This window comes from Carassius gibelio, chromosome A1, assembly GCF_023724105.1.
Source record: "Carassius gibelio isolate Cgi1373 ecotype wild population from Czech Republic chromosome A1, carGib1.2-hapl.c, whole genome shotgun sequence".
NCBI lineage: Eukaryota > Metazoa > Chordata > Actinopteri > Cypriniformes > Cyprinidae > Carassius > Carassius gibelio.
In genome coordinates this window covers 16,948,503-16,974,900 of record NC_068371.1, presented here as the reverse complement: position 1 = coordinate 16,974,900, position 26,398 = coordinate 16,948,503, and the positions used below count along the sequence as shown (strand labels likewise).

At 39.6% G+C, this 26,398-nt stretch overlaps 1 protein-coding gene across 1 annotated transcript; it reads right to left on the bottom strand.

The window, feature by feature from the left end:
• Positions 1–5,282: 5,282 nt before the first annotated feature.
• prozb (protein Z, vitamin K-dependent plasma glycoprotein b) lies at positions 5,283–26,128 on the bottom strand. Its single transcript, XM_052598789.1, has 8 exons — positions 25,831–26,128; positions 25,485–25,648; positions 14,112–14,136; positions 13,675–13,788; positions 13,404–13,535; positions 12,821–12,885; positions 12,510–12,627; positions 5,283–6,244 (listed from the first exon to the last, which is right to left on the bottom strand). Exons 1-8 carry the CDS (start codon positions 25,904–25,906, stop codon positions 5,724–5,726), a joined length of 1,215 nt encoding a protein of 404 aa, XP_052454749.1. The 5' UTR covers positions 25,907–26,128; the 3' UTR covers positions 5,283–5,723.
• Positions 26,129–26,398: the final 270 nt, after the last annotated feature.

Genomic DNA, 26,398 nt, shown 5'->3' with positions numbered 1-26,398 from the left:
TAATTGTTCATTTAGGTGTCAGATATAATGCACAATTGAATTGAATGTTTGATATTTATTAAAAGAAATTGTAAATCATATGTAAATTATGCTACTTTTTCACATGGGCTCAAACGCAGATTTGAAGCTCAATAGCATTTGAGGAGAAAGACTTGCAGTCATAAAACAATTAAAATGTGTTCATTTAGTTGTCAGCTATAATGCACATTTTATACATTTTTAATATATATTAAAATAAATTATAAATCATTTAGGTTAAAACAAGGTCCGTTTATCACTTTCAGGCACATTCCTGTGAAATATATATATTTTTTCAGGTTCCCTTACGAAAATTACCCATGGTTTAACAATAACAACACAAATCATCACAATCAGGCAATAATGATTGGTTAATAATAACACTGTTAAAATACTGTACATGATGTAGTAGGAAAATACAAAACAAACAATTTATGTACATGTTATTACAAATGTCATGTAATTGCTGCTGTTACACTTACAGGACGATCAAATCCTTGTTTAGGCTACTGACCAAACATTTAATTCAAATATTCACTTAATCTTAAATTTTTGGCCACCTTGTTACTAAAGATGACATAGCCTTTATAATTTCTTCAACAAAAAATGTGCATATCACAATCCTTACAAAAATAAACAATGGTTTTATCATAGTAAAACTGCCTAATTTCCTTTTGCTTGCATGATTTTTTTATGCTTGAGACTATAAAATAAATTTTGAGTCATAATAAAGTTATAGCCATAGGTAAATAGTAATTTGTAAATAATAAAATGTATTAATTTCGTTTTTTATTTGATTAAAGTCATCATCATATTTGAGGAAGGGGGGGGGGGGGGGGGTACAACAATACAGTCCTGATTAGGGCACCCATTTGGCCAGCAGTGGCCCTGAAGGTGTTGTTATGCACATCTCTGGGATCTATGTGTGCTATAACTTATAAAACTTATTTATAAGAAATTTGAACAGAAATATAGTACTATTGCACAGTAGAGTATGCTATACGTCTAGTAGGCCTATTAGCTAATAATAATAGTTAATAAAAAAAAACACAGAAACTCTGTCTACAACTCACCAAAATAAAAGTTTTGTCTAACTCAAAGAAATTATGTAAGAAATTGCACAGTAAAATATACTTAAAAAAAGATAAAATAAAACGTTATTTTAAAGGGAATATTACACAAGTTTTCATAGATATAGTTTTAATTTAAACTTGCCAAAACAATAACACCAAATTTTCCAAAAACAATTTCTAAAAGTACATTTGTATTTGTGCCTATAATGTTTATTTATTTATTATTATTTTCAGCTTATAAAACCTTTGCTTCAGGGACCATACTCATATTACATCTAAGGCTAAATGTAGCTTTTGACTGGTTGAGTTAGATGGTGATTAACACAGTAAAAAATCAGTTGAGTCTCCCCATCTGTAAATGTCATTGGCTATTAAAGTCTTGGGTTTCTTATAATAAATTGACATATTGATAACACTGAACCTTTTATAATGCTCTTAATTACATGTCGATGCATACTGTATGCATTAGTGAGTGTGGTGGTGCTTATGGGGTATGGTCACTTATTCCTTATATGAACTGTTTCAAAAGCAAGACATTGATTGCATGAGATTAAGTTTGTAAATGATAGCCTGTGCCCTTTTGTAGTGTGCACATATACTATTTATCATCAAACTGTGATAACTGTGACTAAATTCAGTATATATACGTCTGCCATATGTTGCCACCCCTTAAAAATTCCTGCCCCCTTCTTGCCACCTCATCAATAATTTTCTAGATCCGCCCCTGACCACCATCAATTCATCGCAGTGAATGAAGAGGTATCATATCGATCACAAGTGCAGTATGGAGTACATCAAGGCTCAGTACTAGGGCCGTTACTCTTCACGCTTTACCCGTTACCCTTGGGAGATATCATCAAGAAACATGGTGTTAGCTTTCACTGTTATGCTGATGAGAATCATCATATCAGATGATACCCCTGCTCTACTCTCTCTACCCCTGCTCTTTCTACACACATAACTGCATGTCTTCCCACAGCTCCACATCTATAATCAAATTCGCTCATGATACTGTGGTTCTGGGCCTCATTCACAACAATAATGAGACTGCATACTTGGATGAGGTAGAGAAACTAACATCATGGTGCCAGGACAACTGTCTCTCTCTGAATGTGAGCAAAACTAAAGAACTGATTGTGGACTTCAGGAAAAGGCAGCAGCAGCCCATACTCCTCTTATGATCAGAGAGACCCCTGTGGAGAGGGTGAGCAGCTTCAAGTACCTCGGTGTAAACATCTCCGAGGACCTGACTTGGACTACAAACATTAAAACTCAGGTTAATAAAGCAAGGCAAAGACTGTACCATCTGCGACAGCTGAAGAAATTCAGGGTCTCACAGGCAATCCTGAAAACTTTCTATTCAGGGGCCATAGAAAGTGTATTGACTCAGTGTATCTCAGTGTGGTATGTGAACAGCTCCAGTCAAGACTGTAAAGCCCTGCAGAGAGTCTCACTGTTTGCTCTCCCCTCTCTGCAGAACATCTACATCAAACGCTGCAAAAGCAGAGCTGTTAAAAACACCAAAGACTCCATCCACCCCAGTAACCATCTTTTCACTTTGCTGCCATCTGGTAAATGCTTCCGTAGTCTGGTGGCAAAAACTGAAAGTCTCAGGAGGAGTTTCTTCCCCCAGGCCATCAGGGTACTAAACTCAAAACGAGTCTCTTAACATCTTCAGGTCTCCACTTAATATTCACTTTATCAGTAAGATATTCATCATTCACTACATCACATTGTGTTAAAAAGCTATGTGTCCTTAAGCTTCAAGGTGCCAAGCATGTGCCACACCCCTCTTGGCTTGTTAATTTACGATTAACTTCTAGCTCCACCCCCTCTGATCTCAAGCCAATTAGGACACTATAAATTGCACCTGTGCCCACAGCACCTTCATTCTGGTGCACATGGATGCACTGTGCAGAGGACTGAGTTCTTTTTCCTTTTGTTTTTCCCTGCGTGTGTGTATTTGACCATATAAGTGCTTTTGTTTGACACTTTATTATTCTGTATTTCTTAAGTTTGTCCTAAGTGTGTTTATTTTGTTGTATTCCCTGCTTAAGCATGTTCTTTAGATATGTATTTGAGCTTTATAGTATGAGTAGATGGCCTTATGCATTGTTTAAATTTCGTTTTCTCCTGTGAATTCAATGTTATGTTGTTATTGTTAACTAAATCACTGTAATTCTGTCCTTTTGTAGAAACCACACGCTTACACACATACACACCCATACCTAATACCTGCTGAAGAAGGAAAATAAAGACCTTAACATCAGAGTGACTAGACTGGATCTGTTCTTATTGACAGCCCCATTGGCTTCAAGCTAGCTACCTAAACATCTTCCTACTCCTTTTCACATTGACATACTGAAAGTGTCAAACTGTTTACTCATTTGCCTCTTGTACATTCCTGTGTATCTTAATATTTAAGACTACAGTATACTTTCATGCACATTATTTTCCATTCTACAGTATACATCTATTTTATTATTTTGTTTTTATTTTTTACTTTTATTTCATTCTTTCATAGCTATATTTATGTATATTTTCATCTGTGTTGTATTCTCTAATAATTGCACTGTCCATGGAGCGAACCTGACTTACATTTCACTGCTGGTTATATATGATCTATATAATTGAGCATGTGACAAATAAAAATCTTGAATCTTAAATCTCTATATTTCTTCACGGCTCTGTGAGACATACCAATTTGAAAAATGAACGGAATGCATAGTCGATATAAAAAAATGGCTGACAAGTAATTTCTTACTGCTAAAATTCTGGAAAAAACAGGTGTTAATTATAGGACCTAAAAACTCTGCATGTAATAACCTAGAATGCTGTCTAAGACTTGATGGCTGCTCTGTCAATTTTTCGTCATCAGTTAGAAACCTAGGTGTGCTATTTGATTGCAATCTTTCCTTAGAAAGCCATGTTTCTAAAATTTGTCAAATTTAATTTCTCCATCTCAAAAATATATCTAAATTATGGCCTATGCTCTCAGTGTCAATTGCAGAAATGTTAATCCGTGCCTTTATGACCTCAAGGTTAGATTATTGTAATGCTTTATTGGGTGGCTGTTCTGCATGCTTAATAAACAAAGTCCAGTTAGTCCAAAATGCAGCAGTAGAGTCCGCTGTGTTCTCAAAACTTGATAATACCTAGAATATCGAAATCAACTGCAGGCGGCAGATCCTTTTCCTATTTGGTGCCTAAACTCTGGAATAACCTACCTAACATTGTTCGAGAGGCAGAAACACTCTTGCAGTTTAAATCTAGATTAAAGACCCATCTCTTTAACCTGGCTTACACATAACACACTAATACGCTTCTAATATCCAAATCTGTTAAAGGATTTTTAGGCTGCATTAATTGGGTAAACCCGAACTGGGAACACTTCCCATAACACCTGATGTACTTGCTACATCATTAGAAGAATGGCATCTATGCTAATATTAGTTTGTTTCTCTCTTATTCCGAGGTCACCGTTGCCACCAGTTCCAATCTGTATCCAGATCAGAGGGTCACTGCGGTCACCCGGATCCAGTACGTGTCCAGACCAGATGGTGGATCAGCACCTAGAAAGGACCTCTACATCCCTGAAAGACAGAAGAGACCAGGACAACTAGAGCCCCAGATACAGATCCCCTGTAAAGACCTTGTCTCAGACGACCACCAGGACAAGACCACAGGAACAGATGATTCTTCTGCACAATCTGACTTTGCTGCAGCCTGGAATTGAACTGCTCATTTCATCTGGTCAGAGGAGAACTGGCCCCCCCGACTGAGTTATGTTTCTCCATTCAAGGGTTTTTCTCCATTCTGTCACCAATGGAGTATGGGTTCCTTGCTGCTGTTGCCTCTGGCTTGCTTAGTTGGGGACAGTTCATTTACAGCAATATCGCTGAATTTATTGCAAACAATTGCACAGATACTATTTAAACTGAACTGAGATGAGATCATGACATTAGTCATGAGTTAAATGATGAACTTCCTTTAACTCTCATTTTGCATTATTGACACACGGTTTTCCTAAATAATGTTGTTCAGTTGCTTTGACACAATCCTTTTTGTTTAAAGCGCTATATAAATAAAGGTTACTTGACTTGATGGGAAACAGGTGTGAATGTGTGACTGGTTCCTTGATAAGGGATCATGGAAAAAGGAGTCCAGAGAAAACAAAGACAAGACACATAATCATGAGTGTAATGTTTTCTTTTGTATTTCTTATGCTTGTCAGCTGTGTTTCTCATTAATATATATAGTTAAAAGTGGCATAATTAATATTTGCATTAACAATATAAATTGCAAAAATTATTATGTTTCCAAATGTTTCCTCCATTGGTCAGTGAGTCAGAAAGCCCTGTCACAAACACAGGTGATTGGTTAAGTCAGTTAACCAATTAAGTTAATTAAATTAAGTTAAGCTGGCATGTCACTCAAAGAGATCAATGTTGAAAAAGCATAAGTGTTTAACTCTTCAGGAATGAAACAGATTTACAGTGACTCAGAACTTGTAGCTGCTGTTAATATTTTCAACTGTAAATTCATTGTACATTCATTTTATTTTACATTATGGTAATTACTCATTTGTTTCTTCATACAGCCAGTGTTCTTTGTTTTTTTGTTGTTGCTTCATCATAGCTGTTGTTGTTGTTCTTTCTCAGATGCATGCAGCAGCGGTCGCAGCCAGTGCAGGTATCGGGACAGTTTGGTGAACACTAGTCCATGATGACAGTCTCCAGTGGACAGAGAAATGCCTGTCAGGAATGCAGTCTTTCCCTCCACTGTTGCGACGGGACTTCCAAACTTCAAGTTACACGGCATCGGCTTGGCCCTGACAGCGATGTCAGACTCCTGCTTCTGCATGCAAAACATCTTATTGGTCATTAGGAATGTGAGGTTGAGAGAGCTGTGACAATCATCCAGTGAGAGGTAAGAGTGCCTGGCTCCACCCATGACCACACCCTTTCGTCCAGCTCTCATTAGAATGTTCTCGCTGTAGTCTCTCTCTGGCAGACAGAGAGGGATGATGGACATGTTCTGTGGGAAGGGCTCCATCAGTTCCAAGAAGGCCAGGTCATCCTCCAGACCGGATACGTACCGCTTATGCGGTGTCCAGCTGGAGACAAGCACCACCACAGTTGAGTGATGTCCCACTGGAGGCAAGAAGAAGAGTCCACTTCATGTTTGAACGCATGCATATCACTGATTCTCAACTGATCAGAAAACAAACAAGACTCTCAGTTCAGTTTTGATGGGCCACTGACAGCAGGCTTACCGTTTTTCTCCGTTGCTTTGGTGCATTTCTCGAATCAGAATTTAATTTCTCAAAACTACTTCAATCTTCACATCATTATATTACTTTTGCACATCAAAAAAGCAGTTTCTCATTTCTTTGAACAAGTTGCAAATGCTTTGGTACATTCATGCAAATGATTATGTACAAATCTGCTGTTTCCTATATACTGTATTATCAATTGCTTACTGTATGTCATGTTGATCAAAATGTATATATATATATATATACACACACACACACAAACCCGATTCCAAAATAGTTGGGACACTACAAATTTTGAGTAAAAAATTAATTTTTAAATTTAATTTACAATTATCTCATAAACTTATATTTTATTCACAATTGAATATAGACAACATATCAAATGTTGAAAGTGAGACATTTTGAAATGTCATGCCAAATATTGGCTCATTTTGGATTTCATGAGAGCTACACATTCCAAAAAAGTTGGGACTGGTAGCAATAAGAGCCATATCTAAAGATTATACATAAGCGCAGGCATTTTCTCTGGGCCAAGGCTAATTTAAAATGGACTGTGGCAAAGTGGAAAACTGTTCTGTGGTCGGACGAATCAAAATGTAAAGTTCTTTTTGCCAAGAATATCAAAATCAACTGCGATCCTTTTCCTATTTGGCGCCCTTACTCTGGAATAGCCTACATAATATTGTTCGGGAGGCAGACACACTCACAGTTTAAATCTAGATTAAATATCGTTGACTTGATTGCAAATGATTGCGCAGATACTATTTAAACTGAACTGAGATGATAACTTCACTGAATTCAATGGTGAACTGCCTTTAACTGTCATTTTGCATTATTGACACACTGTTTTCCTAATTAATGTTGTTCAGTTGCTTTGACGCAATGTTTTTTGTTTAAAGCGCTATATAAATAAAGGTGACTTGACTTGACAAAGAAGACCTAAGACAGTTGAGCAACTAAAAGCCTGAATTAGACAAGAATGGGACAACATTCCTATTCCTAAATTGGAGCAACTTGTCTCCTCAGTCCCCAGACGTTTGCAGACTGTTAAAGAAGAGGGGATGCCACACAGTGGTAAACATGGCCTTGTCCCAACTCCCAACTTGTTGATGCCATGAAATTTAAAATCAACTTATTTAACAGTATCAACAGTATTTTCCCCTTAAAATAATAAATTTTTTCAATCAAAACTTTTGATATGTCATCTATGTTGTATTCTGAATTAAATATTAAAATGTGAAACTTCCACATCAGAGAAAGAGGAGTGAGGCTGCATGGTGGAGGAGTTGGGAGGCAAAACAGAAGAGGCAGAGGACATATGCATGTTCCTGATGAGACAACTTGCTACACTAGCCACACTTGTAGATCACAATGGCCGAGGCTGGTCAAAGGGTGCTGCCAAACGTTGGGAGTGCAACTGTGTCCTTAATCATTCAGACAGGTATGTAATCTAACAATAGGAACTGTACTGTAATAGTGTATACTTTCTGTAAAGACTAAGGGAGATAAAGTGTGCCATTATAGAGTACAACAACATCTTTGAAAACATTTAGCATCTCAACCATTGACAGGGTGCTGAAAAGACACCAAATGAATATGAAGCAGCTGTACACTGTTCCATTTGAAAGAAATGGTGAAAGAGTGAAGAAGCTGCACTACCAGTATGTACAGGTAAAACATGTATGAGTATGCAGCAACTGTATCTCACAGTAAACAGTACAACATTGTATAGTGATATACAGCACAATAAGTGTGACCAGTACACATTTGCCATGGCTTTACAAAAAATGGGTGCTGCTATCTCTGAGAATGGTGTGCTAACGCATATTCCCATTATCGGGCCATAGAATACAGAGTGTCTTGTCACCTTTTTAGACACTCTTTACGGGGATCTCATCCCTGAACAAGGGGTCAAATTGGAGATGACCTGCCAAAATACGTGATAGTTTGGAACAATGTTGGTTTCCATCACTCCAACATCATCAGGCAATGTTTGGAGCCCACAACAAGAGGCTGATGGAGTTCCTTTAACCCTACTCTCCATTCCTTAACCCCATTGAGGAATTCTTCTCAGCATAGAGATGGAAAATATATGATCGCCAGCCACATACACAGATGGCCCTTCTAGGTGCCATGGATGTAGCGTGTGATGACATCACAGCAGATGCCGGCAGAGGCTGGATAAGATTTCCATTCTGCATTGCAAGAGAAGATATTCATTGTGATGTGGATGAGAATTTGTGGCCCAATAGACCGGAACGTCAAGAGGTGTAGGAAGACTGCAGTGTAATTCCTACAGCACTGCATGTACAGTTTTCCATGAGGAGATTGTCCTATGTTCACCTTTCTACTTTTTTTTCCTTCTGCTGTGCAGTGCTGTTTTTTCCTTTCTGTATTGCAATGGCATGGTCTGTCAACAAATTACAGTCCAAACAGTAAAAATGTAAATGTGAATCTTGTCCAGTCTCTTGCAATCAAACTCCCACATACACTGTTTAACCCACAACTTACAATAATTGTCATCAAAAATGTAGCCATAGTTTAAATCACAACATCCCTCCAGATTTTTAGCAACATGACATAATGTAGGAAACTGCAGACAAATGTACATAATCAATTGCATGAATGTACCAAAGCAATCTTAAACTTGTTCGAAAGGATGAGAAACTGTTTTTATGATGTGCACAATTGACTAGATGTCGAGGTTGAACAAGTAGCTTTGTTCTAAGAAATGCACCAAAGCAACTGAGAAAAACTTTAAATATGTAATCATTCATATTACGGACAGTGTAATTAAAAGCAGAAGCACTTTCCATTTTTCACTGATGTCAATGGTTTTGTGTTCATTTGCAGGGTTATTGTTAATTAAAACTAAAAACATAAAAGTTACCTTAAAATTTTCAATACTTAAAAGAAAATAAACAAGAACTTTAAACAAACTATGAATAAAACTTAGTCATTTTATTTAACCCTTGTGGGTTGTTGGGGACGTTTTCGTCCATGAAATTTTTCAAAAACTCAACGGTACATTGTGGGCATATTCATTACCCTTTCAGGATGTTCGTGGATGAAAACATCCACTAAATTAAACTGCTGTAAAAATGTATCAGATAAATATATTTTTTTCAATTTTTTTTTTGCATAAATCTATTAATCAACCTCAGTCCTGATCAAAACTACAAAAAATATTTAAAAATTCCAAGATTTTAACTTTTTAATTACCAAGTTCATAAATGATGTCACTGATTTGGGAAAAAAACACACAAATTTACATATTTTCAATATAAAAAGTGATTGTGGACTGGATATTTTTTTACCTTTTATCACAGTCTTGGGCATGTCAAAGATTAGTAACAAGATTGGCTTTGATGCATTGTTAGTTTTTGTGCAGCTTTAGATTTAAATTTTTTCTCTCTAATTTGTTGTTGGTGGCTGTTTTTGCCCCATTGACTTCCATTATAAAGACATTTTTTGATTGCAAAGCCATGACACCATATAATCATGCATTCTTGATTGTTTGTGGTTTTCCCTTTTGGGAAGAGGTAAAAAAAATATTTTTACAGTTGATCACTAGGTGGGACCATTAACCCTTTAAATAGGTCTGAAAAAAGGCTTGGTTTCTGGCTTGTATATGGAGTTATATGGAGTATAACAGCAAATTATAGTGTTTGTGTGTGTGTGAGATTCTTGATTGTTGGTGGTTTTCCCTGTGGGGAAGAGGTAACATTTGTTATTTTTTACAGTTGATCACTAGGTGGGACCATTAACCCTTTAGATAGGCCTGTGCAAAAAAAGGCTTAGTTTCTGGCTTGTATGGAGTTACATGGAGTATAATAGCAAATTATAGTATGTGTGTGTGTGTGTGTGTGTGTGTGTGTGATAGAGAGAGAGAGAAAGAGAGGGTGTGAGAGATACCTTTGTGCACTTACCTTGATGTACAGTATCTGAAAAAATCAAAATATGCACCTCATGCTCTCAGAACTACATGGAGTAAACAATAAAAAAAGAAGTGTGTTTATGCACCTGCTGCCTTTTGATGGTGAAAAATACAGATGGCCTATATGTGAAATGCTCCTCTTTTCTTGATGGTAAAGCCAGTTTAAAACCTTAAAATCCTGTAAAAAAATTTACTTCACATCAAATTTATGAACATAATGTATTATGAACCAAAATGCAATACCAACTTCAAATAAGCTGCAGCTCGCTGGAGGGGTCACGCTACATAATCATTTCTAAAACTTTGGTACAAGTCAAGCCCTTTCTCGTGTTGCTTGCTGCTCTTCTCACCATTAAATATGCAGCACGATAGCATGCAAGTGTTTAAATCCACGTACTTTGCTTTTGTTTAGTCTATTCGCTTGTTAAGTCTGACGTCACGTAGCAGCTCTTCCGTGTCCAAATGCCCTATCAGTTACCACAAGAAAACAACAAAAGGTGCTATTATAAACTCAAAATGTTATAGAATACTATCAAAAAAGTTATAATATTAACCTTTAACTCCATACTGAAGTACCAGATAGCCAGACAATGAAAATATTAATATAAAAAATATATATATATATAAAAATTATTTGTGTTTGGGACGCTGTGAGCACGGAGACTGTAGTGTATATCGTAAGTTTAAAAGTGTTTAACTTAAATTATCAATATGAATAAACAGTGCTCATAAACGGCTGCTGAGGTCATATTCTCAAGTGAAGCGAGTTGAGGCCTGGACCCGGAAACAGCGCTTCTTACATCATCACTTAACAACCGAATACTTTCACCACCATTAAAAGGCAGCAGGTGCATAAATACACTTTTGTTTACTCCATGTAGTTCTAAGAGCTGAGGTGTACATTGTGATTTTCTGAAATACATTAAGGTAAGTGTGCAAAGGTCTCTCTCACACACACACTCTCTCTCTCTCTTTCTCACACACACACACATACACACTCAATATAATATGCTGTTATACTCCAAATAGCTTCATATACAAGTCAGAAACTAAGCTTTTTTTGCACAGGCCTATCTAAATGGTTAATGGTCCCACCTAGTGATCAACTGTAAAATTAACAAATGTTACCTCTACCCAAAAGGGAAAACCACAAACAATCAAGAATGCATGATTACATGGCTTTGCAATCAAAAAATGTCATTATAATGGAAGTCAATGGGGCAAAAACAGCCACCAACAACAAAATTAAATCTAATGCTGCACAAAAACTAAAAATGCATCAAAGCCAATGTTGATAGTAATCTTTGACATGCCCAAGACTGTTATAAAAAGTAAAAAAAATCCAGCAACAATTACTTTTATATTTAAAATAAGTCATTTTGTATGTTTTTTCCCCCCAAAATCAGTGACATAATTTATGAACTTGGCAATTAAAGAGTTAAAATCTTGAATTTTTTTTAAAACATTTGGTAGTTTTGATCAGGACTGAGGATGATTAACAGATTTATGCAAAAAAAAAAAAAAAGAAAATAAATATGAATCTGATAAATTTTTTTTTAGCAGTTTAATTGAGTGGACAAAACACAATATAATATAAATCAAAATAAATCTGAATATAAAATAAAATCTAATTAAAAACAGTGTATCAATTATGATAAAATAGCACTTCTGTCAAACTCTAAAATACTTTAATTCAAGTTTATTTGTCACTGCTTGAAGCTAGTTGTATGCATTAAAATTGTATTTTCATTTCAAAACCAGAAGCAATGTTGTAATTGTTAACTAAATGTAAGACTATTAAAAAACTATTTCAACAGTTGAAATATTGCAATAAATAAAATAACTTTGACTTTTTGAAACCTCACATGTAACTGGAATCAAATAGGTTTGTGTTGAAGAATTACTAAAACTAAAACTGAAAAATTTAAACTGATAAATTCAAAAAAGAAATATAAAAAATAGTATATTTTAAAAACAACTGTCTCGTCCTAAAAGTTGGACTGGTTTCTCATTTCAGTTTTATACCAAAATTACCAAAAATATTTCAAATACAATGTTTTCTGGGCAGTGTAGAAATACCATCTGATGCTAACAAGAGTGAATTCTACTGGACTGTGACTACTAAAACAATCTGAACTATAAAGTATAATTGTAGGACATATGGTCTAGAGTCTGTGATGTAAAGCTACAGTCACATGCTCACCGAGAGTGACATGGAGGTCCTTCAGCGCAGACATGCACGTGGCTGATGTCAGCACAGACTTGCTGCCTAGAACCACACCGTGACAGACGACATCACCGCTGGTGTTCACAAACTTCACCTATAGCACACAATAACATGATCATTGTCATCGGTTGCTGAAATACTGCTCAGCAGAGTGGAATATTCATCAGCGGCTCGTCTAATTGCAGTTTCAGTTTATTGATCAATGTGCATGAACTGATTAATGATCTGCAGAACCATTTCAGTGAAACTCCTGCTGTAGATATGATGGTAATCAGGTTGTTGCTCACCTCCCATGAGCAGTGTTCATCAGGACAGAAGCTGGACATCTCTGTTGTCCCACATGGATTCTGAACTGAGAGTGTGGATGATGTTTACATGTACATTTATGCATTTAACAAACAATTTTATCAACGTGACATTAAAGAGAGGGGAATATAAGCAATTCATCAAAGAACCAACAATATTTGTAATATACAAATACAGATTTATTTTTGAACTATTATGAAACAAGCTAGAGAAGAGGAGAAATGCATAAAAGAACTATGCAGTGAAGAGTCCAGTGAGTGATTAAATAGCCATAATGAGTGTAGTGAGTGTGTGAGCTTCAGTGATTTTGCAGCCTTCATGAGTGTGTGAGGTTCAATGATTTAGCAGCCGTCATGAGTGTTTGAGCTTCAATGATTTAGCAACCATCATGAGTACAGTGAGTGAGTTTCAGTGATTTAGCAGCTGTCTTGGGTGCAATGAGTGTGTGAGCTTCAGTGATTTTGCATCAGTCAAGAGTGCAGTGAGTCTTTGAGCTCCAGTGATTTAGCAGCTGTCAGTGATTGAGCAGGAGCAGTGAATGTCTGTGCAATGATTGTCAGGTACCGTGAGGTGAGCAGCTCCTGCTGTCACTGTTAAGTTTATATCCCCGTGCACAGAAGCAGCGGTATGAATCAGTCATCGTTTTGCAGAAGTGCTCACATGCTAAAGGCCCAGCTGATGGACACTGGGATTTATCTGCAAAACATCATCACAAAGCATCTGATAAACGTGATGCCCCTCAAACACAGTGAATGTGTCAAACACAGCACATCTCACATCACATCTCATGTTCATCACTATCACTTGTAAAAAAAAATATATATATCACATTCACCAGTTTGACAGTTGGTGCCACTGTACATCTCAGCACATGTGCATGTGTAACCACCGATCCCATCCTTGCATGTGCCGCCGTGTTTACATGGGTTTGATAGGCACTGATCTCCATCTGACAACAAAAATTAATATTCATATTTATTACAAGTACAATAATACAGCAGCTCCAGAAACATAGAAAAGAGAATGAAAAAATACATGTACAAATTAGTAAATTAAGAGCAGTAAAAGAAAAAAATGCAATGATACAGCCTACATGTACAAGTTAAAGATTAAACATTCAGAATAGTGTACAAAAAAGAAAAAAAAGTGATATATGAGCTTATAATAATAAATAATATGAAAATAATTTTAATTATTTATCATTTGATTTATAAAATGATAATTTCTTTAAATTCAGTCAAAGTATAATCAGTCTTTCTGAAGGTCACTTACCATAGTATTTGGCCCAGAACTCATTCTTTAAAGAAAAAAATTAATAAAATAAAATTAATGAGTGAGATCAGTCGCATTTAGTTAAATATATTTAAATGCTGAAAAGGTCAAATATTCACAGAAGAAACACATGTGATTCATTTATTAAAGATTTATTAATTTAGAAGATCTAACAGTGTTCATAAATACTCATTCATTATTGATGAGACAGAGGGGCTTTCTTTGGCATCATATTTTCCATGGCAGTGCCCCCAAATATTTCCTAATTATTTTTTATTTGTTTTTTAATCTAAATGTTGCTTTCATTACAAATAAAAAATAATTAAAAACTTAAAAAAATATGTTTTAATTTGTCTGTAATCATTTTAATGATTTGATTTGCGTATGTTTGCCATAATAGTCTTTGTATAAAGCTACTACAAGTGTTATTTATTTGTTTGCCTAGCAAGTAAGCAAGTAGTATATTTAATTCTGTTTATTTCAAAACCACATTGCTACATCTGTATCGCATTGTGAACCTGGCATATTGCCCATTCATGCCCCGTTTCCGCATTTGTAAGCCACAATTAATGTCTGAAGACTACTTTTGACAATCTGTGGTTATGAGATTTATCATATCTGTGTGAGCACTAAAGTATTCAGACAAACAAATCTGTCGCACTTCTTACTAGTGGTCGACTGATATTGTTTTTTTGACAGCCAATGCAATGCCGATATCTTGGAAAGCAGGAGGGCCGAAGGACGATATATTTTTTCTTTTTATTTTAATTAATATTTAAGAAATTTGAAATCATTTGACAATGGCTTAAAAAATAACTGTAAAATAAAATAACTAAAATAAACATACTTATACTTTAGATGACAAAGTATTTTTCACAAATAAATAAATATTTAAAAAATATATCATTAAAAAGGGAGTAATACTGTAACCAACAGGGCACTTGGTATTCTGGGAAGATTTGGGAATTTCGGAATCATATTTTTCATATAAAGCCAGGTTAACATTCATTGTACATACAGCACACAGAGAAAATGACATGAATATGACAGTGGACAAATGCATAAAGCACAGCATAATTTTAAATCACAAGTTTAAAGTTTACAAGCATTCAATTCACAGGGGCCGACCATCACACAGAGAACTTCAAAAGATCTCACATCTGGATTCAACTAAGTTTGCAAGGTTTGTGAAATTAAATGTTCATTAGTAATTCAAAGATTTGTTTGAATGATAAATGCATATTTACTTAATGCTGATAGGCAAACAATAAAGAATTATAATGTTTGCATTTCTATAAAAGGCACAAGTGCTGGATGATGTGGAATGAGCAATGCATGCTGCATTAGAAAGAGGAGGATCTGAATCAGTGAAAGTTAAAATTGAATGTACCACTGAATATATCAATTCTCAAATTAACCTTCAGAGTCACTCTTCCTCTCCACACTTATCAGCCTTACCAATCACTCCTCCAATTCATAATGACTCCCATAACAGCTTCGTATCATGGAGTCCAGCTGCGAAAAACACTTCACATACACATTTATAAACAAGCCAAAGTCTGAGAAAGCTGATAGTATGCACTTTCCTGCAACAAATCTATCTGATCTGTCTGCAGATGTGATTAGGTCTGAAGCTTGGAGGACCAGTCCCATCATGAATGCATCTGCTAAGCCTTACGCTATTCAATTCATTCATCCAGCTTGTTTGCCACCTCAGCCAGAGCCTTTATCACAGTATTTATTTATATTCAAAGCCTACGTAATTTTGGATGACCAGAGCAATCGTTCATTAGCCAGAACAGAATTCTTTGAGCTGTTCAATGTGGAGAGTGAACACTTCTCATACCATCTCAGAACTTACTCTGGAAACACAGAAACATCTGGCAAGAAAGCAGAAGGATTCCAGATCAAGTCCCTGGGCGAAAGAGTTATCATCTCCCTTCCACCACTCATTGAGTGTCATGAAATCATGAACAATCAATCTGAGATTCTAACGCCTAGTACAGTTCTTCACCAGCCACATCTCCATCACATTGTCAAGCACATTCCAGAACTAGAACCAGTAGCATAAACAATTTTTCTACTCGGAAGAGATGCTTTTAGGGCACACAATGTCAGGCAGCAGGTCAATGGACCAAACAATGCCCCCTTTGCTAGACCTGGGCTATAGTAGATGGAGAGGTGTGCCTAAGTAATGTACATAGGCCAACGGTCAACACATTCAAGACCAACATGCTGGAAAGTGGTTGTAAATTCCAGTGGCTGGAAATAAAAAATTTCAACCCTGTATGAGCTTTATGCAGGCCAAGGAGTAAAGTGGTAGCATGTCTGCCAGAGCAAATGAGAAGATGCTTGGACAGACAGTGTTCAGTAGAACTGAGCATAAATAAAATACATTGATTGCAGCCACTTAAAAAAGTAGTCAATTCAGTTAATCATTTTTCTTTTTCAGTTAGCTACTAGTTAAGTTACTAGTTAATATATTATTAATCACTTATAAATCATTGAATGTCAACATTGTACTACAACACTGTTTCTCAATGAATATTTATTAATCATAAACAAATTATGATTTAACTATTTGTAAATGATCTGTATATAATTTATGTTTCGTTAAAGTTGTAAGGTGGTCTGATAAAAAGCGCAAAAATGCAGTTATGCTAAAACTATTTTTTGCTTTTAAAAGAATAATACATTATTATTTATTATCAGAGAATACATCTGTCTACACCCTCACCAGTCGGCTTTTATATTGCAGTACACTCTACAAAGTATTCAAAACATGTTGTGTAAATGCATGAATAAATGTTTTACAAACCTGCTGGTTACAGGTTGTGTGCGTACACACTGGGGTGAAAGATCTATGAATAATGAGTAAAACATTTACAGCAGATGAGCAGTTTACACTTGCAGAATACAGAAAGCTTTGTAATTATTTATATGTTTACACAACATGTTTTGAATATTTTGTAGTGTACACCAGTGTAAGGGCTGACTGGTGAGGGTGCAGACAGATGTCTTCTCTGACACAAATGGAATATTTTAATGCTGTGAAATAATAGTATAATTTTTACATTTTCATGATTTATAAGTAATAAATAATATATTAACTAGTAACTTATTAACCATCTACTAATGATCTGTTTGATTATTTCTTGATTTGCTATTTTTTAAGATTACTTACGACAGATTTGTAAATCATTGGCATATTCCTTAATAATTTTTGAACATTAAGTCATGTTTTTTCAAATGATTAGTTCAACATTATCTAATCACTTGTAAATAACATACAAATATGAACATATGACTTTTTAATCATCCATGAACACAGCTATGTTTAGTAAATTATTAGTTCATCATTAACTAATCACTTATAAATTACTTACAACTGAACTTTATTATTAAGTGATAGTCATGAAATTGAAGAAGAAAGCCTGGATAGAGATAAATCTATCCAAAGAGACACATGTAGCCATCAACGCTTTGCATCAAAATGGCCTCACATGAAAGGAAATTGATACAAAATTTATTTGCAATTAAAAGAACCATTTACCGGCTCATCAAAGAACTTCAAAGATTCTACGTCTTCAGGACGTCCCAGAGTGTCCAGCAAGTGCCAGGACAGTCTCCTCCAGAGGAGTCAGCAATGGAATCATGTCACCACCAGTGTAGAGCTTGCTCAGGAATTGCAGCAGATTGGTTTGGGAGCATCTGCATGCACTGTGAGGCCAAGACTTTTGGACTATGGCCTGGTGTCAAGAAGAGCAGCAAAGAAGCCACTTATCTCCAAGAAAAACATCAAGGACAGACTGAAATTTTACAGGAAGTACAAGGAATGGACTGCAGAAAACTGGTGCAAAGTTATTTCTCTGATGAAGTTCCCTTCCGACTGTTTGGGACATCTGGAAAATGGATTGTTCAGAGAAGAAAAGGTGAAATCTACCATGAGTCCAGTGACATGCCAACGGTTAAGCATCCTGAGACCATACATCTGTGGGGTTCCTTTTCAACCAAGGGAGTGGGCTCTATCATAACTCTCCCCAAAAACACTGCCATAAATAAAGTGTTATCAAAATGTCCTTTAAGAGCGATTTCTTGAGCCGATTGGTGGTGATCCGTGCATTTTCCAGAATGATGGAGCACCATGTCACAAAGCAAGAGTGATAAAGAAATGGCTCGAAGATCATTACATTAAATTTTTGGATCCATCTCAATCCCATAAAGAACCTGTGGTCAGTTTTCAAAAGGTGAGTGGACAAGCAGAAGCCCACATGATCAACTTGGCCCAATTTGGCCCAGAAGCTAATGTCCAGCATCCCAGAGTGAATAGCAGAGGTTATGAAGAACAAGGGCCAACACTGTAAATAGTGACTCATTATATATATATATATATATATACAGTATTGTTCAAAATAATAGCAGTACAATGTGACTAACCAGAATAATCAAGGTTTTTAGTATATTTTTTTATTGCTACGTGGCAAACAAGTTACCAGTAGGTTCAGTAGATTGTCAGAAAACAAACAAGACCCAGCATTCATGATATGCCAGCTCTTAAGGCTGTGCAATTGGGCAATTAGTTGAAAGGGGTGTGTTCAAAAAAATAGCAGTGTCTACCTTTGACTGTACAAACTCAAAACTATTTTGTACAAACATTTTTTTTTTTCTGGGATTTAGCAATCCTGTGAATCACTAAACTAATATTTAGTTGTATGACCACAGTTTTTTAAAACTGCTTGACATCTGTGTGGCATGGAGTCAACCAACTTGTGGCACCTATCAGCTGTTATTCCACTCCATGATTCTTTAACAACATTCCACAATTCATTCACATTTCTTGGTTTTGCTTCAGAAACAGCATTTTTGATATCACCCCACAAGTTCTCAATTGGATTAAGGTCTGGAGATTGGGCTGGCCACTCCATAACATTAATTTTGTTGGTTTGGAACCAAGACTTTGCCCGTTTACTAGTGTGTTTTGGGTCATTGTCTTGTTGAAACAACCATTTCAAGGGCATGTCCTCTTCAGCATAGGGCAACATGACCTCTTCAAGTATTTTAACATATGCAAACTGATCCATGATCCCTGGTATGCGATAAATAGGCCCAACACCATAGTAGGAGAAACATGCCCATATCATGATGCTTGCACCTCCATGCTTCACTGTCTTCACTGTGTACTGTGGCTTGAATTCAGAGTTTGGGGGTCGTCTCACAAACTGCCTGTGGCCCTTGGACCCAAAAAGAACAATTTTACTCTCATCAGTCCACAAAAATGTTCCTCCATTTCTCTTTAGGCCAGTTGATGTGTTCTTTGGCAAATTGTAACCTCTTCTGCACATGCCTTTTTTTTAACAGAGGGACTTTGCGGGGGATTCTTGAAAATAGATTAGCTTCACACAGACGTCTTCTAACTGTCACAGTACTTACAGGTAACTCCAGACTGTCTTTGATCATCCTGGAGGTGATCATTGGCTGAGCCTTTGCCATTCTGGTTATTCTTCTATCCATTTTGATGGTTGTCTTCCGTTTTCTTCCACGTCTCTCTGGTTTTGCTCTCCATTTTAAGGCATTGGAGATCATTTTAGCTGAACAGCCTATCATTTTTTGCACCTCTTTATAGGTTTTCCCCTCTCTAATCAACTTTTTAATCAAAGTACGCTGTTCTTCTGAACAATGTCTTGAACGACCCATTTTCCTCAGCTTTCAAATGCATGTTCAACAAGTGTTGGCTTCATCCTTAAATAGGGGCCACCTGATTTACACATGTTTCTTCACAAAATTGATGACCTCAGTGATTGAATGCCACACTGCTATTTTTTTGAACACACCCCTTTCAACTAATTCAACTAATTGCCCAATTGCACAGCCTTAAGAGCGTGCATATCATGAATGCTGGGTCTCATTTGTTTTCTGAGAATCTACTGAACCTACTGGTAACTTGTTTGCCACGTAGCAATAAAAAAATATACGAAAAACCTTGATTATTCTGGTTAGTCACATTGTACTGCTATTATTTTGAACAATACTGTATATATATATATATATATATATATATATATATATATATATATATATATATATATATATATATATATATATATTGTTACAAACACGCCAGGTTCCACCTCCACACAATCACAGCGCACACCCTCACCTGAGTACTGAACCATCACCACCTGATCCTCATCATCAGTCATCCACCACAGCACCATAAAAGCCACACACACGCACACATTCATTGTCCGGTCACGTTCGCGACAAGATTACTCATCTGCGCTAACCATAAGGACTAACTCCTCTTTACCTTCTCTCCAAGGATATTCTCCGAAGTCTACTCCTCCTTCTCCTCTCTAAGGATTGCTCCCGAGGACTCCTCCGGGACCTCACGGTGCGTGTGTGTGTGCGTTCACCTCCATCCCAGCACGGATCCCAATCCCTCATCCACTCCTCACTACTTGCTCCTCTGCTTGTGTCTTTAAATAAACATCTTACTCATCTTTTACTCCTCTGTCTCCGAGTGATCCGTAACAGATGACCGGACCAGCACCGAGAGACACAAGCATGAGCCTCACGGACCCCTTCCAGGAACTGGTTGATGCACTCCGCCGAATACTCATGTCAGCACCCGCATCACCACCACCAGCGAGCACTTCCGCAAACCCCGTCATCTCTCCTTCACCTGCCGTGCACGCCAGTCCCATGGCCCGGCCAGCGCCCTACTCTGGTTCGGCGGAGGAATGCAGAGGTTTCCTTCTTCAGTGTTCACTGGTCCTGGAGATGTAACCGCTCTCTTACCCCATGGATCGATCGAAGATAGCATTTATCATTTCACAGTTACAAGGCAAGGCATTGCAGTGGGCAGACTCTCTCTGGACCCAGAATAACCCCGTAACCCAGTCATATTCTAGCTTCATCGAACACTTCCGGGAAGTATTCGGCAAACCAGCCTGGGACTCATCGATCGGTGAGAGACTCTATAACTTGAAACAAGGAACTATGTCTGTCAATGATTATGCCTTGCAGTTCAGGCCTCCAGTGGGTGGAACGAACAGGCCCTGCTCACTACCTATCGTCAAGGACTGGATCCCAGAGTGCGGTTGCATCTCGCTGCATACGAGGACCTTCATCGGCCTTGAGCGATTCATCCAACTGTCCATCCGCTTCGCCACTCGTATGCAGTCGTGCTTAGAAGAGCACCAGGGCCAGGCGCATTCCTCCACACCGCTCTGCCGACCAGAGAACGTCAGCTCCCCAGAACCAGCCAGCGAGCCCATGTTCGTGGACTCCTACCGCCTCACTCCGGCGGAGCGTCATAGACGGCTGGCCCAGAATCTCTGTCTGTACTGTGCAGCTTCGGGGCATACCATAGCTGGGTGCCCCGTTCGTCCTCCTCGTCCCATGGTGAGTGCCATCCTTCCCTCACGATATCAGATGAAACCACTCACCACTGTTGTGACACTTACTGCGGCTGATGTCTCTCTTCCAGTTTCCGCCCTCCTTGATTCTGGGTCAGCTGGCAACTTCATCTACGGCGCCCTCTGCCGTCAGCTCGAGCTCCCAACCACGGGCACGCCGGCCGCTTACCAAATCCACACCATCACCGGCAGGCCGCTAAGTAAGAAATATGTACGCCACTGCGTGGGCCCTATCTCTCTTCAAACTGGACTCCTTCACCACGAGGATATCCATCTGCTGGTTCTGGAGGATTCCACCGCTGACGTCATCCTAGGGCGCCCATGGTTGGAGCAGCACAACCCCGTCATCTCCTGGCGGACCGGAGAAATCCTGAAGTGGGGCGAAGCTTGCCTTCAATCATGTATCTTCGGCTGTCCTGTTCCAGTGGAACGTCCCCCTGAACCACTACCAGTCTACTCCACATCCATTGAAAGCCCTGTCGAGAATCAATCCATCTCCATTCCCAAGTGCTACGCCCCCTTCAGCGATGTTTTCTGCCCAAAGCGGGCCTCCAAGCTGCCTCCACACCGGCCATGGGACTGTGCCATAGATCTGCTGCCGGGTGAACCAGTGCCAAAGGGACGATCTATCCCTTATCCGTCCCCGAGGAGAAGGCCATGGAGGAATACATCAGGGAGGCGCTGGCTCAAGTTTACATCCGCCCATCTACCTCCCCTGCTGCTTCCATCTTCTTTGTGGCCAAGAAGGATGGAGGGTTACGGCCATGTATTGATTACAGAGCTCTCAACAAAATCACTCGGAAGTTTTGTTATCCTCTTCCCCTCGTCCCAGCGGCCCTGGAACATCTCCATGGTGCCACTGTGTTCACCAAGTTGGACCTCCGCAGCGCGTATAACCTCATCCGGATACGTGAGGGGGACGAGTGGAAGACCGCCTTCATCACCCCTACTGGCCATTATGAAAATTTAGTCATGCCGTATGGACTTGTTAATGCCCCCTCCGTATTCCAGGACTTCATACATGAGGTGCTCCGGGAGTTCCTCCATCAGTTCGTCCTAGTCTACATCGATGACATCTTGATTTACTCCCGGAGCCAGGCTGAACATCAACGCCACATTGCGGAGGTCCTGCAACGCCTGAAGGACTACCAACTCTACCTCAAAGCAGAGAAATGTACATTCCATCAACCCTCAGTGCAGTTCCTTGGATACACCATCGACCGCAGTGGCATCCGGATGGACGAGGGGAAGGTAAGCGCCGTCAGGGACTGGCCCATTCCTAACACCATAAAGGAGCTGTAGCGATTCCTTGGCTTCGCCAACTTCTACAGACGTTTCATTAAAAACTTTAGTACCATCACCAGGCCACTTACCAACCTCCTTCGCCAGAAGCCCAAGTCCCTGTCATGGACTCCTGCCGCCACCAAAGCCTTCCAAACACTGAAGCAGGCTTTCAGGACCGCCCCACTCCTTGTGCATCCGGATCCAGAATTACCATTCGTCGTGGAAGTGGATGCCTCTACCACCGGAGTGGGAGCAGTCTTATTCCAGCAGCAGGGGACACCCAGCTGCCTCCATCCATGTGCCTTCTTCTCCCGGAAACTCAACCCGGCAGAGGTCAATTATGACATTGGCAATAGGGAGCTAGTAGCCATCAAGCTCGCCCTGGAGGAGTGGAGACATTGGCTGGAGGGAGCCAAACACCCTTTTCAAGTACTCACAGACCACAAGAATCTGGAATACCTCAGAGCAGCCAAGAGACTCAACCCAAGACAAGCCCGCTGGGCGCTATTCTTCACCCGCTTCCAGTTTACCATCACCTACCGCCCTGGAGCTAAGAATGTCAAGGCCGATGCTCTGTCCAGATGTTATGCGCCCAAAGAAAAGTCGGAAGACCCCGAATCCGTCCTTCCGGACAAGGTTATAGTCGCCCCTATCTCCTGGTCTGCAGAAACTCTCCCTCCAGCCGAGGCCCGCAACAACGCTCCGCCGGGTTGCCCACCAGGTCTCCGATATATCCCCAGGACAAAGCGCACTCCTCTCATTCACTCTACCCATACGTCACCTGGCACTGGTCACCCGGGGGTCAATGGAACCCTCTCGTTGCTACGGGAACGCTGCTGGTGGCCCAACATGGCCTCGGATGTCAGAAGGTACGTGAGTGGATGTACCAGCTGCGCCATGTCTAAAAGTCCTCGCCATCTACCATCTGGCAAACTTCATTCTCTGCCCGTTCCCAACTGCCCGTGGTCACACCTAGGGGTGGATTTCATAACGGACCTTCCACCTTCTGACAACTATACCTGTATTCTGATAATTGTGGATAGATTTTCTAAAGCTTGTCGTCTTCTTCCTCTGAAGGGTCTCCCCACTGCCATGGAAACGGCAGAACTGATGTTTAACCATGTCTTCAGGTACTTCGGCATTCCAGAGGACATAGTGTCAGATCGGGGCCCCCAGTTCATCTCCCGGGTATTGAGAGCGTTTCACTCCCTCCTAGGTGTGGCCATCAGCCTGTCCTCCGGCTACCACCCGCAGTCCAACGGGCAGACAGAAAAAAAGGTCCAGGAGATCGGACGCTTCCTCCGTACCTTCTGTCATGGCCACCAGAACTCCTGGAACCAATTCCTGGGGTGGGCCGAGTACGCACAGAACTCCCTCCGTCAACCCACCACCGGTCTCACACCCTTCCAGTGCGTACTCGGCTACCAACCACCTCTATTCCCCTGGTCTGGAGAGCCCTCTGATGTTCCGGCGGTCGACTATTGGTTCCAGGAGAGCGAGAGGGTCTGGGACGCGGCCCATCACCAACTGCAACGGGCGCTCCGTAGACGCAGGATGACGGCCGACCTTCGCCGTTCCGAGGCTCCCCAGGACCAACCCGGTCAGAAGGTCTGGCTGTCTACCCGGGACATCCGCCTGCATCTGCCCTGCCGCAAGCTCAGTCCCAGATTCATTGGCCCATTCACCATCACCCAGCAGATCAATCCGGTCACCTACAAACTTCAACTCCCCCCTGAGTACCGGATTCACCCAACCTTCCATGTATCACTCCTTAAACCTCACCATCCTCCTGTTCTTCCCTCCACAGAACCTGGCGAGACAGAAGCCCCCCCTCCTCTCCTCCTAGATGACGGTGCAGCCTACTCGGTCAAGGACATCCTGGACTCCCGGCGGCGTGGTGGTCAGCTGGAATATTTAGTGGACTGGGAAGGACAGTCACACAGTCATTGTCCGGTCATGTTCGCGACAAGATTACTCATCTGCGCTAACCATAATGACTAACTCCTCTTTACCCTCTCTCCAAAGATATTCTCCGAAGTCTACTCCTTCTCCTCTCTAAGGGTTGCTTCCGAGGATTCCTTCTGGGACCTCACGGTGAGTGTGTGTGTGCGTTCACCTCCATCCTAGCACGGATCCCAATCCCTCATCCACTCCTCACTACCTGCTCCTCTGCTTGTGTCTTTAAATAAACATCTTACTCATCTGTTACTCCTCTGTCTCCGAGTGATCCGTAACATATATATGATATGCTTTTCATTTTTTTTCAGTATACCATAGAAAGGAGAAATACAAATACTGAAATACAAATACCGAAGCAGCAAACTTTCTAAAAAATAAAATTTATGTCACTGCTAAAACTTTTGGCTATGTAGGGTACATAAATTTACTATCTTTATATTTATTTACACAATGGGTCGGCCCACATTGTACAGTGGCTCATGGGAAAATTCCTGTTGCTCCAAATGCTCAGTCTGCCAAATCATGCAAGTGATAAAAACCCGTATGATGTGCTGTTGGCCTAAAACAATTTATCAAAAGAAAATAATAATAATAATAAATACAAAAATTTAATGATATTAATAATAAAAATTGCCAGATGGCCAATCCCCCATGCCCTGATTATATATACACTGATCAGTGATGTGTGTGTGATGATCATCAGATGCCATACTGTCTTCTGGTCATTCTCAAAGTATTCTCTGGCCTCTTCTTTATTGCATCTCTCCTCAAAGCATTCGCGCTCCAGATTCCCCTGCAGAATTTCCTCCAGCAGAAATGCATTTGCCCGTCTAGAGCGCAGCAGTAGCACATTGGCCAGCTGTCGGGACCGAAACACTGAAACACACCATGGACTTCAACAAACATCACATTGTGCACACTGGAAAAATATTTACACTTATCTCTGTGGTTTGAGGAACACTAGCAGTGAATGTCCAAATAAAACTAGTATAACAGAGCAAAACTAGGACAGGAACAATAAGTCCAGTGTGACATTCAGTTGACAATCGATCACTCACCTGTGTGTTGATCTGCAGATAATACATGATGAGCGATCAGCGTGGAGAACAGCAGCCGACAAATGAGTGATTCCATCGCGATCAATCAGCAGAAGATCCCAATGCCAGTCAGTCTCTGATCACAATGATCAGCTGCTTGTCTCTAGCCCCACCCACAATCAACATGGTAAATAAGATAAACTCCTATTAAAAGAGCATCTCCCTCAGGATACATGTCTCTCTCTCCTGTACATAACTACAACATTTAACACACGCCGGATGTTTCAGAATATGATGTCGGCACATTGATGCTTTCAGCCCATTAACATGCTGTGATTAAACACTGTTAAATAAGCGAGTCCAATTTAATAATTAATATTTAATCGTGTTTCTATTTGATGTCTAAATGGTAAATTGTGAAATTTTCTGTGTTTGAGAGACTCCGTGTGCTTAGCACTGTGTATCTGGACTCTTGTATCTGGTATGTCAACACGACCTCTGAACTCTCCATCCGTGTTTGTGAAAACCACATACAGCTGTCAGCTTATTGAGCTCAATTTCTCATCAGGAAACACATTTTACTTTATAT